General features: G+C 44.3%; 1 protein-coding gene across 2 annotated transcripts in view; it reads left to right on the top strand.

The window, feature by feature from the left end:
• Nucleotides 1-17,297, top strand: part of PPIL2 (peptidylprolyl isomerase like 2) — a 33,804-nt gene that overhangs the window by 1,748 nt on the left and 14,759 nt on the right. For both annotated transcript variants that reach the window (XM_081286960.1, XM_081286961.1), the window contains exons 2-10: nt 1,516-1,565; nt 2,188-2,233; nt 5,145-5,207; nt 5,886-5,937; nt 7,974-8,025; nt 12,300-12,391; nt 13,428-13,517; nt 14,281-14,356; nt 16,224-16,384. In XM_081286960.1, the coding sequence (XP_081143086.1) occupies nt 1,516-1,565; nt 2,188-2,233; nt 5,145-5,207; nt 5,886-5,937; nt 7,974-8,025; nt 12,300-12,391; nt 13,428-13,517; nt 14,281-14,356; nt 16,224-16,384 (682 nt within the window). The remainder of the gene's footprint in view (nt 1-1,515; nt 1,566-2,187; nt 2,234-5,144; nt 5,208-5,885; nt 5,938-7,973; nt 8,026-12,299; nt 12,392-13,427; nt 13,518-14,280; nt 14,357-16,223; nt 16,385-17,297) is intronic.

A 17,297-nucleotide genomic window follows, 5' to 3' on the forward strand; every position in this document is an offset into this window, starting at 1 on the left:
AGGACAACATATGCTCTTCCAGGACATGCCCCTAGTGACCTACTTTTTTCACTAGGCCTCACCTCCTACAGTTTCTACCCCCTCCCAATAGTACATTCAATTATGAACCAGTTAGTTGATTAATACATTGATGAGATCAGAGCCTTCATGATCTGATCACTTCCCAAAAGCTCTACTTGTGAACATTGCTACATTAAGGACCAGCCTTTCAGCACGTGAGCCTTTGAGGGATATTCCAGATACAAATTATAACATCCTAAACAAAACTTTTGATTTTCATCTTTTTACCCTGACCACCTCCCTCCTCCCTATTTCAGTGGTTATATCACTATAGATGGTCCCCAACCTTCTGTGAGTTGACTTAACAGGTTTTCAACTTTATGATGGTGTGAAACAATGTGCATTCAATAGAAACCATACTTTGATGTTTGACTTTTTTTTTTTTTTTTTTTTTTTGGTACTGGGGGTTTACATTATGTGAGATATTCAACACTTTTTTTGGTGTTTGTGTATGTTGCTGGGGGTTGATCTCAGGCCTCCTACGAGGGCTTCTATCACTGAGCTATATCCCAGGCCCTAAAATCAGCTTTTTGTTAGATATTTTTGCTGAGTGGTGGGCTAATGTATGTGTCCTGAGTATGTTTAAAGTGGACTAGGCTAATCTGTCATGACCAATAAGTTAGGTGTATCAAATGCATTTTTAGCTTAGGATGTTTTCAACTCAGGATGGGTTTTTCAGGGCATGGTCCCATTAGAAGCATCTGCTCAGGTCAGAGGTCTGGTTGTTGGCCTTGATGCCTTTCATTATTCCTGTCCATCAGGAAGTCCTGGCTCTTTCAGGAACTGACCACTTTCCACCTTGTCCACCAGTCCTCCATAGGTGAATTTGGTATATCCAACTTCTTGGACTTTTGTGGTCATCTCTTGTTCTGATACCTTTTTCAGTTGTTTTCCTACACACGGCAGCCAGACTGGTGCTTTGAGACATATGTTAAATCATGTCAGGGCCCTATTCACAACCCTCCAATAGCTTCCCTTCCCACTTAGGGCAAATCCAGAGTCTTTACCATGGCCTGTGTAGCTCCCGTGATTGGTCATTGCCCATGTCTTTATCTTCATCTGTTTCCTATTATTATTGGGTTATGTCTTGTTTTTGGTACAAACCCAACCGTTAAGCCTTCATACATATTATGCCTATCAAGCTCTTCCCCAGATCTTCATGTGCCCAGCTCCTTCTCATGTCAGCTCTTCTCATAAATTCAGTTTTTTTCTTTCAGAGCAAAAAGGACTGTTGGTTTTTATTTACTTGTCTCAGTATCCTTCTGCCTGCTTTGTTTATCACTATGTGCCTGACATTTAGCAGGTATTTTAATAAGCATTTGCTGAATAAGCCACAATTACATCATCAGTTACTTACTTCATAGACTCTGTCATCTCTATGAAGATCAGTTACTTACTTCACAGATTCTGTCATCTTTATAAAGGGGAGATAGTAACATTTTCTCTCTTTTTCAGGTACATTACCTGTGCTGAATACACTCACTTCTATGGTGGCAAGAAGCCAGGTAAAGCATAAAATTCTTCTGTTTTCCATGGTTGATGGGGGTGGTATTAAGGAATGATGTCTTCATTCTACTGTGAGCTGTAAAAATGAACAGTTAACAAGAACACAGATATTATAATAGACAACTGGAGTGAGGACATAATCCACAAAAGAGGAAATATAATCAGCATAGGAGAACATGTTTTATCTTGGTGGGGATTTTTCAAAACATAGGTTAAAAGAACATTTTGGTTTTTATTTTGAGACAGGGTTTTGCCAAATTGCTTGGGGCCTCACTAAGTTGCTGAGGCTGGCTTTGAACTTGCGATTTTCTTGCCTCAGCCTCCTGCATGTCTGGGATTATAGGCATGCACCACTGTGCCAGGCTTCCTCTAAGTTCTTTTTGGTGTACCCCATGTGTTTTGAGGTGTAACTCAATGGTAGAGCCTGCTTAGCATGCTTGAGGCTCTTGGTTCAGTCCTCGGCACCAAAACAGACAAACAGAAAACTTTAAATCCATAGCAAATGCTGTACTAGGTAATTTGCATTAACTTTTTTATAAAATGTAATTGAATTGTTGTTAGGTGCACATGGATGAAATATTTTACAAATAAGTTTAGTGTTTTTAATTTCATTTTAAACAGATATCCCACAAACAAATTTTCGTCGATTACCTTTTGACCACTGCAGGTAAGGGTTCTGAATGTTTATCTTTCCCTGTGGTTCTCTGATATATGGTTGGACCTCCTTTTTCTGAAATATTTGGGACCAGATAGATGTATTTCAGATTTGAGTTTTTCAGATTTTGGAATATTTTCATAGACTTTACCACTTAAACATCTCTAATCTTAAAATCTGAAGTCCAGAATGTTCCAAAATCCTAAACTTTTTGAGCACTGATGTGACACTCCAAAGTTTTGGGATTTTGGAGCATTTTGGATTTTATTTTCAGATTAGGGATGCTCATTATATACTATCTGGTAGTGAATCTGAAGGAGTAGGTAGGGATCATTTATATTCTTCCACCTGGATTTTCCCTGAAATGGGAGGCAGTGGACCTAACCATGATGATAGGTAGTGTATATTTTTATTTATTGTGTCTGTATTTACAGACTTTGTCTTTTTAACCTTTCTTACCTTCCAGGATAGTAAGCCTTGTTGTTAAGCCCATTTTACAGTTGAGAGAACTGATGCTTGGAAGACTGAAGCACCTGGGTCACGTATCACATCTGGAAAGATTGGTCACTGAGTCTTGATCTCAGTGGTCTGACCCCAGGCCCACACTTGTAACACTTTACTCTTGTTAGAGAAATTAAGTAATTGCAGCATCAGCAGTAGCAAGAGTAATGTTATCATGAGGCCTTTCTCTACTTAATATGTGAACCCAGGCACTGGTGCGGATGAGAAGAAACCCAGAAGCAGAGCCACCTAAATGCTGCTTCCAGCCAGATTGGTCTGGTTATGAACAGAAGTGGGGGGCCTGTTGGAGAATCAGGGCTTCGACTGATGAACCCCTTACATTGCCCCTTCCAGGGTGAGAGGGTGTTAGGAGAGTGGGCCGGTCTGGTGGTCCTAAGGCCTGAGGTTTGCACAGCCTGAGCCATGGTCACTTCTGCCCTGGATGCTTATATTCACAGCATCTTCCTTATCCCCAAATTCTGATTCTGAAGGTCAGGGTGACCCTTGAGAGCCGACAAAGCTGTCCTGGTGATGCTGGCACCCCAGTTGAGGGAGGTCATCCAGATACCACAGTGCAGTGAGGAATGGGCAGAGGAATCCATGGTGCAGGGAGACCTGAGGGCCTAGTTACTTCAGCCCAACATCCAGGCCTCCCTGCATTTGCCCAGGACCTTGAGGATCCACCTGTACAGTGGTTAGTGGGGACTATTCCTCTTTAGCAGTACCTGCTCAGGGAGGTGCAGCCTCAATGGCTAGTGTTTCTTCCCTCCCCATAGTAGAATCTGTAATCAGTCTGTAAGAATGTGGTCTTCACATTGGATATTAATTGATGTGATGGAAATGAATCATTCTTGATTCAAGTTCCTCCAAGAGATCACTGATCTTAGTTTCAATTATTTTTTAACTACCTTGGGTTAGGAGTAAAAATGTGCTGTGAGGGCCTAGGGTTGTGTGGCTCAGTGGTAGAGCACCACATAAAAATAAAAAAATAAGGGCTGGGGCTGTAGCTCATTGGTAGAGCGCCCGCCTCACACATGTGAGTCATTGGGTTCAATCCTCAACACCACATAAAAATAAAGATATTGTGTCCAAGTACAGTTAAAAAAATTAAAAATAAATAAAAATGAAAAAAAATAAATAAAGGAAATGTGTCTATCTACAACTAAAAAAAAAAGTGCTTTGAGCATATGACCCTTAAGGTCTTATTGGGGAGCAGTCAGTTACATGTTCATCATCATGGCATTTGGAGCTTGCTTTGGTTTTGGTTCCAGCTCTGGATACTTACCAATAGCACTACCATTACTGCTGTAGTTAGCATTGAAGGTGGGGCCGCAGACGGAGGTGGCCAGGTTGCTCATCCAGGGTTCCCTTGAATAGCATTCTGGGAGGTCCCCAGGCCAATCCTGGTCAGAGCTTAGGAGGGTCGAAGTCACAGTGTTGCCAGGCTATCTAAGTCTTAAGCCCTGATCTGTGCTGACTAAACTCATAGGTGAAAAATGTATAAACATAATTCAGGGCAGCTAGGTCTCTGAATGGCTATTGCAGAAATCCATGCAAGAAAAAGAGTATTGGTATAGGCAGTTCACCAGGTAGGTTCTGCTTTTCTTCAGCAGACTCCATGAGGGGAAAATGGCTCTTGGTCAGGGCCTCTTCAGGTGTTTATCCCCGTATCCATGTATGAGAACTTCTTGAGAGCTCCTAGGGACTTAGGTATTCACTTAGTCATATGGCAGCTCCTTGGAAATGTGAGGGACTATGTACACACTCTGTGGTCAGGGGAAGACAGGGCACCCCAGACCATAGTAGCCCCATCATACCCTCACAGGATTTGGGAGGATAGCTTTCAGTATAAAAGCTTGGCCTGTCTGCTGCATGAAGTTTTGGAGAGTGAATCCTGGTCCTGCCTCCCCAAGGCTACCTCCAGGGACCAGCTTTTGTTTTTTTTAATATTTATATTTATTTTTCCTTCCTTCCTTCCTTCCTTCCTTCCTTCCTTCCTCCCTCCCTCCCTCCCTCCCTCCCTCCCTCCCTCCCTCCCAGAATTGAACGCAGTGCCTCACACATGCCAGGCAAGCACTATACCATTGAGCCACAACTCCAGCCCCCAGAGACCAGTTTTGATAACAAAAATATTATAGACATACAGAGGTTGTGAGAGAACCTGGTTATTGTGATTCTAAGGCCCTGTGGCACCTCCTGGGACCCGTGCCTTGTACTTAATGGTTTATGCTGCAAGCTTTGGAGGGATGGGGCATCAGGGTCACTTCTGGTGTTGACCACCAGTGCAGACTATGCAGAGAAGCCTGGAACTGTTAGAGGAATGATTGAAGAAGGGAAGCCAAAGGTGAGTACTAGGGTGACTGGCCAGCCCATGGTGAAATCTGTGTGTCTAGCAGCTGACCAGGAATGACTTCTTTTTCAGTCTTTCTCTGCAGCCCTTTGTCTACCCGGTCTGCACCCCAGAAGGTGTCGTCTTTGATTTGCTGTGAGTTTTACCTTAACTTTGATCTATGTATATGGTGAGATTGTTGACATCCACTAAGGAAGGAGGTGTTGGGTTTGTGCGTCCAGACAGTGCCAAGCGAGGCAATGCCAGGGTCACCAGATCCTAATCCCAGCAGTCTCAGGAGTTGTGAGTGAGCCTGTTGGTGACTAAGGAGGAATAGCCAGGGCCTCAGGGACATGGCAGCAGTATTGCTATGATGTATCCCTTTTCCTCTCAGATAAAGAGCTTTAACTGGCAGTTGCTCCTGTCCCTGCCAGAAGTGGGTTCAAGTTGCTCTTCATTCTCTGTATGTGAGGGTCTTTGGGTTTTAATTGGCATCAGTTTGGAATGTTAATGGACTAGAGACTCTTCACTTTATAAAATTAGAGCCATAATGAAGGCTTCTGGGACCCGTGCCTTGTACTTAATGGTTTGTGCTGCAAGCTTTGGAGGGATGTGGCATCAGGGTCACCTCTGGTGTTGCAAGCTTTGGAGGGATAGGGCATCAGGGTCACCTCTGGTGTTGACCACCAGTCAACAGTGCTGTAGTTTGAAGCATTATGCTTATATTTTTCATTTTTTGGGGGGTTGAACTCTGGGCATTACACATGCTAAGCATTCTACCACTGAGCTACACCCTCAGCCCTGGTGACACTTTCTGTTTTCTCTTCCCTTCAGGAATATCGTTCCATGGCTTAAGAAGTATGGGACTAACCCCAGCAATGGAGAGGTAGGTGGCTATGTAGAAATTTGATGCTGGTGAGAGCTGTCCTCTTGCCTTTATTTTGTCCTGTTCATTTTCATGGACATATGGACCTAGTAGAGAACCATTCATAGGGAGCAAGTACACATGAGGTAAAGAGTGACAGGACTTCCCTCTCCTCACCACACCCACTCCTTTCTAGAAATGTCCACTATATGAGCATGAATATAAGAATGTACATTGTCCCTCTGTGTCAGTACATTTTGTATCTGCATGTTCAATCAACTACCAATCATAAATATTTGAAAAAAATTTGTCCATATTGAAAATGTACAGAATTTTTCCATGTCATTATTCCTTAAATAATACAGTATAACAACTATTTACATAGCATTGACGTTGTATTAGGTATTATAAGTCTTATAGAGAAGGACTGGGAATGCAGCTCACTGGTAGAAGACTTGCTTAGCATATGGAGGCCCTGGGTTCAATTGCCAATACTATAAACACACAAAAACTCTCATCTACAGGTGTATATAGTTTCTGTGAAAATACAGTGCCATAGGTACTTGAGCATCTATGCATTTTGATATCCTGGGGGGTCCTGGAACTGATTGCTATACTGATGCACTATTACATATGCCTTTTCTTGGGCCACAGATGTGATCATAGTGGATGAACACCTGTGTACCTTGTTTTGTATGCGTTGCTTAGAAACCTGAACTTCTTGGTGCAGAAATCACAGCCTTTTCTGTGTTGTAGTGTATATCCTTCTTTGTGGGAGTACTATGCTGGATTTTAACTTGTTTGCCATTACATAGGTGCAGGGACTGTCCCTAGCATGTTTCTTTGGGCAAGTAGAAGTATCTGTCCAAGGATGGGTCAAAGGATGGGTACCTATTAAGTCAAAGGATGGGTACCTTTTCAGTTTGGGCAGCTACTAGAGAATTACCTTCCGAAGCCATCGTATTGCTTCACACTTTTGATAGCAACATGTGAAGGAGGCGTTCCCTATGTCCTGAGCAACAATGGGTAGATTTTTTTTTTCTGTTTATAGGGGAAAAATTAATTTTTTATTTTTATTAATGTAAAAAAATTTTTAATTTGTAATAATTAAATTTCTTATTTTTGTTGTGTTTTAGTCTGTTTTTGTCACTGTGACCAAAATACTAAACAAAAACAACTTAGAGAAGAAAAGGATTTATCTGGGCACATAGTTTCACTGTATGGTCAGTTGACTCAGTTGTGCTCTGGCCTCTGAGGTGAGGTGGAGAAAAATATTCACTGCCACAAGGATGTGAAGGGGTGGGGGGACTCAGGAGCTCAGGGAAGATGAGTCCCTCCAGGGCTCAATCCAGTGACCCACCTCCTTTTGTCATTCCCCACCTGCCTACAGTTACCACTCAGCGAATTCATTTAAACTAGGATGGACTGATTAGGGTTACAGCTCTCATAATTTAATTTTTTCACCTCTGAATATTCCTGCATTAACACAGGAGTATAAAACCAGCTTTTATCTTGTAGCCTCATCATTTAGTCCTATTTTTCAGTTCAGTAGTCACCTCTGTTGGCATATGTGTTTACAAAATGGGCTCTACTCAGAGCCAGTAGGGGTGGATGGTGGATTATATAAATGTACCCACCTAGGCACACCATTCTGTAGCCCCCTTTTGAGTCCTGGCAATGTCCTGTGGTTTGCATAGAGAGGTCCCTGCAACTAGAGCTCTAGAGCTCTGTTCTGTAGCTATAAAGGATTGGCTGGGCAAAGACCTTTCCAGCCTGTCTCTGTTTTCACCTGGCTTCTCAGCCTCACATTTCTTCACATGTCTTATCAATTATTATTATTATTTATTTGTTTTTCTGGTACCAGGGATTGGACTCAGGGGCACTTAACCACTGGGCCACATCCCCAGCCCTTTTTTTGTATTTTATTTGGAGACAGGGTCTAGCTAAGTTGCTGAGGCTGGCTTTGAACTCGGAATCCTCTTACCTCAGCCTCCAGAGTTGCAGAGGCATGTTCCACCACACCCAGCTCTTATTATTATTTATTGTGTGTCTTTCAGAAACTTGATGGTAGGTCCCTGATAAAGCTGAACTTTGCCAAGAACAGTGAAGGTAAGTCTCTTTTTAGCCAGCTCTGGGATTGGCTCATGGGGTCCCTGCTCTCACTTTTTTTGTTCTAATTAGTTATACATGACAGTAGAATGCATTTTGACATATCATACATAAATGGAGCGTAACTTATCATTTTTCTGATTGTACATGATGTAGAATCATACTGGTCATGTAGTTATAGATGCACATAGATGTAATAATGAATAATAATGTCTGATTCATTCTACTGTCCCTCCTACCCTCATACCCCCTCCCCTCACCAAGTTCTTTTGTCAATTCTTCCTTCCTTTTTCTTTCCCTCTCCTTCCTCCTTTTCCTTCCTCCTTTTCTTTCCTTTCCTCTTTTCCTTTATTCCCTTCCTTCCCTACTTCCTTCTTCCCTCCCTCCCTTCTGATTGAATCCAGGGCTTTGCACATACTCTACCACTGAGCCACATCTCCCGCCCTCACTCATTTCTTTCTGAACAAGCTAGACACTTGCTTTTAATTTCTCAAAAGATACTACATGATGATTTATCCTTAGGTTTGAAAACAATATTTTGAACTTTTTAAAAATTCAGCTTATACTGTCTTGCATATGATTATTTTGAATGTGATTAGCTCATTGTGGCACAGTGTTCTGAGGAGGATGAAATTACTTTGACCTGGGATGATGATAAATGTTCATTTATTTATTTTTTTTAATTAATTTTTTTATTTATGTATGACAGCAAAATGCATTACAATTCTTATTCCACATATAGAAGCACAATTTTTCATGTCTGTGGTTGTACAAAGTATATTCACACCAATTCATGTCTTCATACATGTTCTTTGGATAATAATGTCCATCACATTCCACCATCATTTCTAACCCCATACCCCCTCCCTTCCCTTCCCGCCCCTCTGCCCTATCTAAAGTTCGTCTATACCTTCCATGCTCCCCCAACCTACCCCACTATGAATCAGTCTCCTTATATCAGAGAAAACATTCTGCATTTGTCTTTTTGGGATTAGCTAACTTCACTTAGTATTATCTTCTTTAACTCCATTCATTTACCTGCAAATGCCATGATTTTTATTCTCTTTTATTGATGAGTAGTATTCCATTGTGTATATATGCCACATTATTTTTATCCATTCATCTATTGAAGGGCATCCAGGTTGATTCCACAGTTTAGCTATTGTGAATTGTGCTGCTATAAAGATTAATGTGGCTGTGTCCCTGTAGTATGCTGTTTTTAAGTCCTTTGAGTATAGACTGAGTAGAGGGATAGCTGGGTCAAATGGTGGTTCCATTCCCAATTTTCCAAGAAATCTCCATTTTTGGAAAGCAAAGGAACCGAGAACAGGAAAACTGAAAAAGCCCTGGGATGTGTTACAGATGTGTGAATAAATCTTCCATCTTAAGGCCAGCCCCAAGCATTTTGGGGTAAAGAGTCTGCAGTTGACCAACCTGTAACATGTTATCCCAGCAGCAGTTTCCCAAAGATAAACATGGTACTCTTATTAGAATCAAAGCTCAGCCAAGCTTATAAATGTTCATTTATTTAAAAAAAAATACCACATGATTTCATAAAGGTCCAGATAGTTTTAAAATGGGGGTGAGTTGGCAGAGAACCATTTTTTTGTACAAGGGCATTCAGTCCATTGTACAACCAGTGGCCTTTGTGGGTATAATTGGGCCTTGTGGGGCATGAGGTGTGTATTCATTGCTGGAGGCAGAGTCAGGGTGGGCAGTTAGGCCATGGATGTGGTTGGTCTGGAGGGGTCTCTTGGCTGGGCTTCTTATTACCACCTCTTTTTTTTTGTACCAGGGATTAAACCCAGGAGGGCTTAAACACTGAGCCATATCCACAGCCCTTTTTATTTTGGGACGGGGTCTCACCAAGTTACCTAGGGGGCCTTGCTAAATTATTGAGGCTGGCTTTGAACTTTTATTCCTCCCGCCTTTGCTTCCCAAGACACTGAGATTGTAAGTGTGTACCACTGCACCCAGCTTGTCAATATCACTTTTAAAGCCCCAGCCCAGTTTGAAGGCTTCCTGCTTTATATTTTGAAATGTCTTCTTGTCTCTTGGCCACATACCAGGGCTGATGTGACCATCCTGCATTGTTCCTATCTGAGGTGCTAATCTTACTGGAGGCCTTTGTGCCCTAACCCTGGTCTCCTTTGGCCATGTAGATGTTGTGGTTTAGGTTGTTGTGATTGCTGGGTGTATGTTTTCCAGGGGAATGCAGAGAGCACAGGAGGCTAGGACCCCTCCCTCTTGACTAACCCTAGAGTCTGCTTCACAGTCAACACTGGGTTTGCAGATCATGAGTAAATGAGCTTCAGCAAAAAAGCAGTATTGTATGTTGATGAAATCAGGAGCTTCACTCTAGTGACTACCCAACTCTGTGATCAGCTGGTTTAGGGAGGTCCGCAATATGTGCCTCTCATTCAGGAATTATTTGTAGTAAACAAAGCAGCCCAAATTTCCCTAAATGAGAGGAGTTTACTTTCTAGTTGGGGAGAAAACCAGATAGTGTGTCAGATGTTGTTTCTGCCATGGAAAAAAGCAGAACAAGGCAAGGGGAAAGAGCCTCAGGAGGACCAGAGGACCAGAGTTTTTGTTTGTTTGTTTGTTTATTTTATTTTATTTTATTTTATTTTATTTGCATATGATTACTTTGAAGGTGATAGCTCATTGTGGCACAGTGTTCTGAGGAGGATAAAATTACTTTGACCTGGAGTGATGATAAATGTTCATTTATTTAAAAAAAAAAAAAAAAACACAGAGTAAATCTGATGGAAAGGAGGCAGGAAGCCAAGTGAGGACCTGGAGAAGAGCATTCCAGGCAGTTGAGTACACCCAGTGCAAAGCCCTGAAATGGGCATGCATTTGAGGGTGTCTGTCCAATCAGAAATCCAGAGTTGCTGGAACAGCATGGGCAAGGAGTAGAGGCAGAGGATATGGTCGAGATTGAGTTGCAATGGGAGGCACAACAATCCTACAGAGCCTGGGTGGGAGCCTATAGGAGGACCTCGCCTCATTTTTTTTTTTAATATTTTATTTTTATGTGATGCTGAGGATCGAACCCAGTGCCTTATGCATGCTAGGCAAGCACTGTACCACTGAGCCACAACCCCAGCCCTCGCCTCATTTTTTTGTTGGATGTTTTTACTGGGTGGGGGTTGGTACTAGGGATTGAACCTAGGAACTTGTACATGCTAGGCAGGTGCTCTGTCACTGAGCTATACTCCCAGCCTGTTTTATTTTTATTTATTTATTTATTGGAACCAAGGATTGAATCCAAGGGCACTTAACCACTGAGCCACATCCCTAGTCCTTTTTTAAAAATTTTTTATTTTGAGGGGCTGGGGATGTGGCTCAAGCGGTAGCGCGCTCGCCTGGCATGCGTGCGGCCCGGGTTCGATCCTCAGCACCACATACCAACAAAGATGTTGTGTCCGCCAAAAACTAAAAAATAAATATTAAAATTCTCTCTCTCTCTCTCTCTCTCTCTTTAAAAAAAAATAAAACTTTTTATTTTGAGATGGGGTCTCACTAGGTTGCTTACAGCCTCACTGAGTTGCTGATGATAAGGACTGAAATCGTCACAGTAGCATTACAGCACTTAAAAATTTAATAGGCATTTCTTAGTCTAATTAAATGTGTACCCACTGGTAAAATCTCCATGGTTTACTCATTATTTATAGTTTTCAAATCAGGATTTTAAAGAATTCCTCTCAGATACATGTGGGTGACACCGCTAAGACCCTTAGTCTTTAAGTTCCTGCCTCCCTTTTGTTTTGAGTTTTATTTGTTGGGACTTACTAGACAGGGCTGCTGGGTGGGGGCTTATTAGGGCAGGGGATCATCAGGTATTTGCCACAGTAGTCCAGGTGAGAGATGAGGAAGGTGAGGAGACAGTGTGGCTGGTGGGTGCTACAGGTGTGAGAAATAGGAGAGGCAGTCAAGACTAAATCACTGGGAGAATGGGCTGTTTCCTGTGCAGGGATGGCTTCAAGAGGAGGAGGAGGAGTGACTAGCATGGGGGTCACCTGGGACAGGGTAGGTCCATCCATCTGAGGAAAGTGAGGCAGGGATTTACTGAATGAATAGGAGTTTACTAATGAGGCTTGGGAGTGGGACTTGAGCAGCTGTTGTCCCTCTGGTTCTTGGGGTTTTTCCTCCTCCCTTTCTCTGACCCACAGCCTGAGTTCACTCCTGCCTTGGCCCTCAGTGGTCTTCTTTGGAATGATCAAAGTTCTCAAGGGTGACTGGCTTTCCTGTGTGTGCCTTCTCTCTAGAGAAGTATCACTGCCCGGTGCTGTTCACTGTGTTCACCAATAACACCCACATTGTGGCCATCAGGACAACTGGCAATGTCTATGCCTACGAGGTGGGTCCTCACTGCAGGGAATGTGGGACTGTATGGCATCAGGCTCTTGGGTGTGTGCTTTGGGTGTACTCTCTCATCCTGGCTGGGGTTAGGAGTGAATCCAATACAACAAGCATGGTGTGTTCTCATGGGATTTATAGTCATAGCCACTAGCACAAGCTTTCCTACCCAGACCCAATTGGGTACCTTCCCATTTCAAACAGATCCAGAAAAGTGGAGAGGTACTTCCTGGGCCTTCTGGACCTGGAGTCCAAGCAATTTTGATTGCTGAGCGGGGAGTCTTAATACCCCAGAGGGCAAAGATCAGGCCCAGGAAGGAACCTTTGCTCAGAGAACAGGCCCCCAGGGCTACAAGGGAGCTGTTGGACCCTATGGGGCAAGGGAAGGCCATGTCCTGAAAGAGATATCCCTAGGAAGGAGTGAGTGCCAGGCTGGTGAGAGGAGTTCTGGCAGGGAGTAGATGTAGGGATAGGAGGCAGCAGTTTCCATACAAGTGCTCTTTCTCAAGAGCAGGGGCAGGGAGGAGCCTTACTTTGTGGAAAAGTCTGTGCCTTTTTGTTTCCTCACCTGGACATTTTCAGAGTCTCAGTGGCCAGTGCTGTCCCAGGAACTCTTGGGCTGCTTCTTGCCCAAAGCACATGGATTGGCTTGGTTAGTCCTTGCTGAGCACCAGTAGACTCTACTAGGGCAGGCATCTTGTATTCTTGCTCACCAACTGTCTCTGGTCCTACCACTGGGCCTGGTGCATGAGCAGTGAAGATGGAAATGAGTGGGGGATGGCCTCACTGAGCCTGTTGGCCAATATGTAAAATGTATCCTGAGAGCATCCCACAAAGAGTGCTGAGCGCACTAGGTTCCAGTTGCTGTCTGGGGTGCTGCCAGCCAGCTCTGCCCTTCATGAAGGGGTTGTGGCCAGGAGCCATGGTAGTCTCCACCTGATTCCTCACCTCTCAGTAGTGCTGTGATCTAGCCAGCACCAGGCCTTCCTTCCTGCAGGCTCCCAGAGCATTGTAACTCTTGGTCTGACTGACTGCAGGCAGTGGAGCAGCTAAACATCAAGGCAAAGAACTTTCGGGACCTGTTGACTGATGAGCCCTTCTCTCGACAGGACATCATCACTCTCCAGGTGAGTGTCGCCTCCTATAAGGAAAACCCACTCCATAACCTCTCTTCTGTTTCTCTTTCCTGCCCAGCTTGATTACCTCTCCCTTGATTGTATGGTTGTGATTCCTTAGCCTCTTAGCACCCCCAACCCCACCCTGGCCTTTGGCATGGAAAACTACCTCTGTGACTCTCATGGCTCCTACAGTGCCTCTCTGTTGTCAGGGGGCCTTATCTCTTTCCAACAGCCATCTCAGGGCATCTGAATAGCAGCTTTACAGGCTGGCCCTGCTCCAGTCACCTTGAAGACAGGAATGGGCACATGCCTCATGCAGCATGAAAATAGGGTATCCCTATAGTTGTTGGGGAACCTTGAGTGAACCCATGAGAACTCTGACATTGAAAAGCAAGGGCCACCAGATTGGAGCTAAGGTTAGAGCAGGCCTATAGGAGCCACCAGTTCCCCTCTGTGGCTTGTTCCATACTGATTGGAGCTTGGCTCCATTGCTACCAGGCCATTCAGTAGCAGCAAGTGAAGCTTCATAACTGTGTTCCCCAGAGGGAGAAGATGTAGTTTGCCAATCATCTGAGCAACTAGATGGTCTGTGCCCTATCCCTACTCATCCTCACTTGTCACCCAGCCTGCAGCAGAATCCCCCCTCCTTGCCTGCTCAATCCCTCAGTGCTGGCCTCTTCTTTGGGCACATGACCACCACCCTTTGCTGCCTGTGGCAGCTGTTTGGTCACAGTCCTGGGTTTACTCTCCTGGGTATTTTCTTTTGCTGTAGGACCCCACCAATTTGGACAAGTTCAATGTCTCCAACTTCTTTCATGTTAAGAATAACATGAAAATAACAGACCCAGGTACGTACAACCAGGGACTGGTCTGGGTGGAACATGGGCTGCACCCCCTAGGCAAAGCCCCTGCCTTCCTGGGGTCCAGGGACTCCAGGGTTCTGGCCCCAGCCTAGCTTTGCCCCAAGTTTCCTGAATCCATGTTCAGTGTCTGACATTCAGAGAATCTGCCAGCTGCTTGTCATGGTAACCCCAAAAGGTCAGACTTGCCAGGACATCTCATTTTCCTTTCCTCAGCTCTGGTGGCCATGGGTACCCACCTGGATTTCTGTTGGCCAGTGCTTTCTCTAGGGAGTATTGACAGAGGTGTCACTGAGGTGGAGGCTCTGGGTGACATCAGACTCATGTCTTGGGAGCAGCTGGGCCCTTTGTCTCTCTATTTCCTGTGGTTGGTCAGTGTCAAGGAGCCTACTGTGGAATGAAATGGGAGCTCTCCAATTTTCTTAGCTGACTTAAGGCTGCTTTTGAGGACCCAGGAAGACTTGGGCCACGATTAGTTGGCATCAGTGCTGCTGAGAACAGCATCCCACCCAGATACTCAGTGATGCACACTGTATGAACCAGTTAGAATTTAGGGATGCTGAGGCTGAGCACACAGTTGAGGAGCTCTGACCTCCGGAGACCTGGAGGCCAAGTCTAGGGCCCAGGTATGCTGTTCCTTTCCTTCAGGTAAGCAGCAGCATGCACCATCCTGCCTGGTGCATTTCATATCTGGAAAGACCCCAAACACATTTTAATTTTTTTTTTTTTTTTTGGTAATACTGGGGATGGAACCCAGGGGTACTTGACCACTGAGCTACATCCCAACCCTCTGTATTTTTGTTTTTATTTTTACTTTGAGACAGGGTCTCACTGAGTTGCCAAGACTGGCCTTAAACTTGCAATCCTGCCTCAAACTCTTGAGTAGCTGGGATTTTAGGCATATGTACCACTGTACCAAGCTATGTAGATATATTTTTTTTATACTGAGAATTGAACCCAGAGGCCAGAGGCATTTTATTAGTGAGCTGTCATCTATATCCCTAGTTTTTTTTATTTTTTAGGTTGAGACAAGGTCTCACTAAGTTTCTTTCTTTTTTTTTTTTTTTTTTAAGAGAGTGAGAGAGGGAAAGAGAGAAAGAGAGAGAGAGAATTTTTAATATTTATTTTTTAGTTCTCGGCGGACACAACATCTTTGTTTGTATGTGGTGCTGAGAATCGAACCCGGGCCTCACGCATGCCAGGCGAGCGCACTACCGCTTGAGCCACATCCCCAGCCCATCACTAAGTTTCTTAAACTTGTAATCCTCATGTCTCAGCCTCATGAGTTGCTGGGGTTACAGGTGTGTGCCACTGTGCCCAGAATAAGAAAAAAATTTTTGTTAATATTTTTTAGTTGTAGGTGGACATAATACCTTCATTTTATTTTTATGCGGTGCTGAGGATTGAACCCAGTGCCTCATACATGCTAAGTGAGTGCTTTACCCCGAGCCACAACCGTAGCCCAAGAAAAAAAAAATTAAGTTATAAAAGCAAAACATACTATTAAAGTGAGGGAATGTATAGATGAATGTAAGTAAGAAAATAAAAGTCAACCCTAAGCCTCTCACCCATCCTAAGACTGCTGTTGACTGCATGGAGAAGACCTCTTCAGGCCTGGGACTAGGTACCCAGGGCACTGTGTGTGCTCAGAATATCTGGCCTTGGTGGACCCATCGCTGCTGCTGCAGTACAATCTGTGTTAGTAGTATGGGATCCACAACATATCTAGTGACCCTAGCCTAAACTTTCTGGTGGCTTCTGCTACTGTAGTTGGCTCTGGATTTCTGTCTCCATCATATCCATCTATGGATGCTTCTGTGGCTTGGCTGCTCAGGATCTCCATGCTGTTTTGTAGATGAGGAAAAGGCCAAACAGGACCCATCTTATTATTTGAAAAACACAAACACTGAGACCCGAGAAACACTGCAGGAGCTGTACAAGGAGTTCAAAGGGGATGAAATCTTGGCAGCCACCATGAAGGCCCCAGAGAAGAAGAAAGTGGACCAGCTAAATGCTGTAAGTAGGCAGCTCTGAACCTGTGAAGTGATTCTGGGGCAGGGACTCATGGAGCCTAGGATACATTTGGAGGGGATGTGACTGGGACCTTCTCTAGAACTGTTGTGGCCCTAAGTGCCCTGGATACTCAACTCTTAGGACTGCTGAGATAGCTGGGCCTCAAGAGGGTGAGGAGGGTCACACAGACCTCCCGACTGAGTGTGAAAGAATGGGTGGTAAGCCAGGGACAAAAGAGTTGGTCAAGCTGAGAAAGGGCTGCTTTATGCCTTGGTCCCTGACCTGAACTTGGGTGACTAGCTGTCTGCCTCCAGGGACTGTGTTTATATCTTAGGACACAGCAGTCTTAGAATATGCAGGTCTGAAGTTGGGCTTAGTGGTGCACGCCTGTAATCCCAGTTGCTTGGGAGGCTGAGACAGGAGGATTACGAGTTCAAAGCCAGCCTTAGCAACTTAGTGAGTCACTAAGCAACTGAGTGAGACAGTATCTCTATATAAAATATAAAATAGGGCTGAGGATGTGGCTCAGTGGTTGAGTGCCCCTGAGTTTAATCCCTAGTACCAAAAACAAGACAAGACAAAAAAAAACAAAAAACCCTGGAGGTCTGTGGTGGCAGGGAGACAGGGCCCACTTGGTACTGGAACCTACAGTAAAGCCAGGGAGACTTTCAGGGACTGCTGAGATGTTTGGGACCGCCTGCCTGAGCTTTGCCTGGGATGTCCTGTTCATGTCTCCTTGAGGTTCCATCAGCAGTGGTAATGCTGGTATTTGTCCCAGTCTCTCAGGCCCAGATCTCTTTCTCCTCTGTGCAGGCATGACTGGTGAGCTAGATCTGCAGGCAGAGCAGAGGCTGGGAGTAGCTAGCTCTGAGTTTCTGTCCCCCATGAAGAATTAACGAACAAAATTTTGGAAAAT

Source organism: Spermophilus citellus (assembly GCF_964194105.1).
Source record: "Spermophilus citellus genome assembly, chromosome: 3".
Classification (NCBI taxonomy): Eukaryota; Metazoa; Chordata; class Mammalia; order Rodentia; family Sciuridae; genus Spermophilus; species Spermophilus citellus.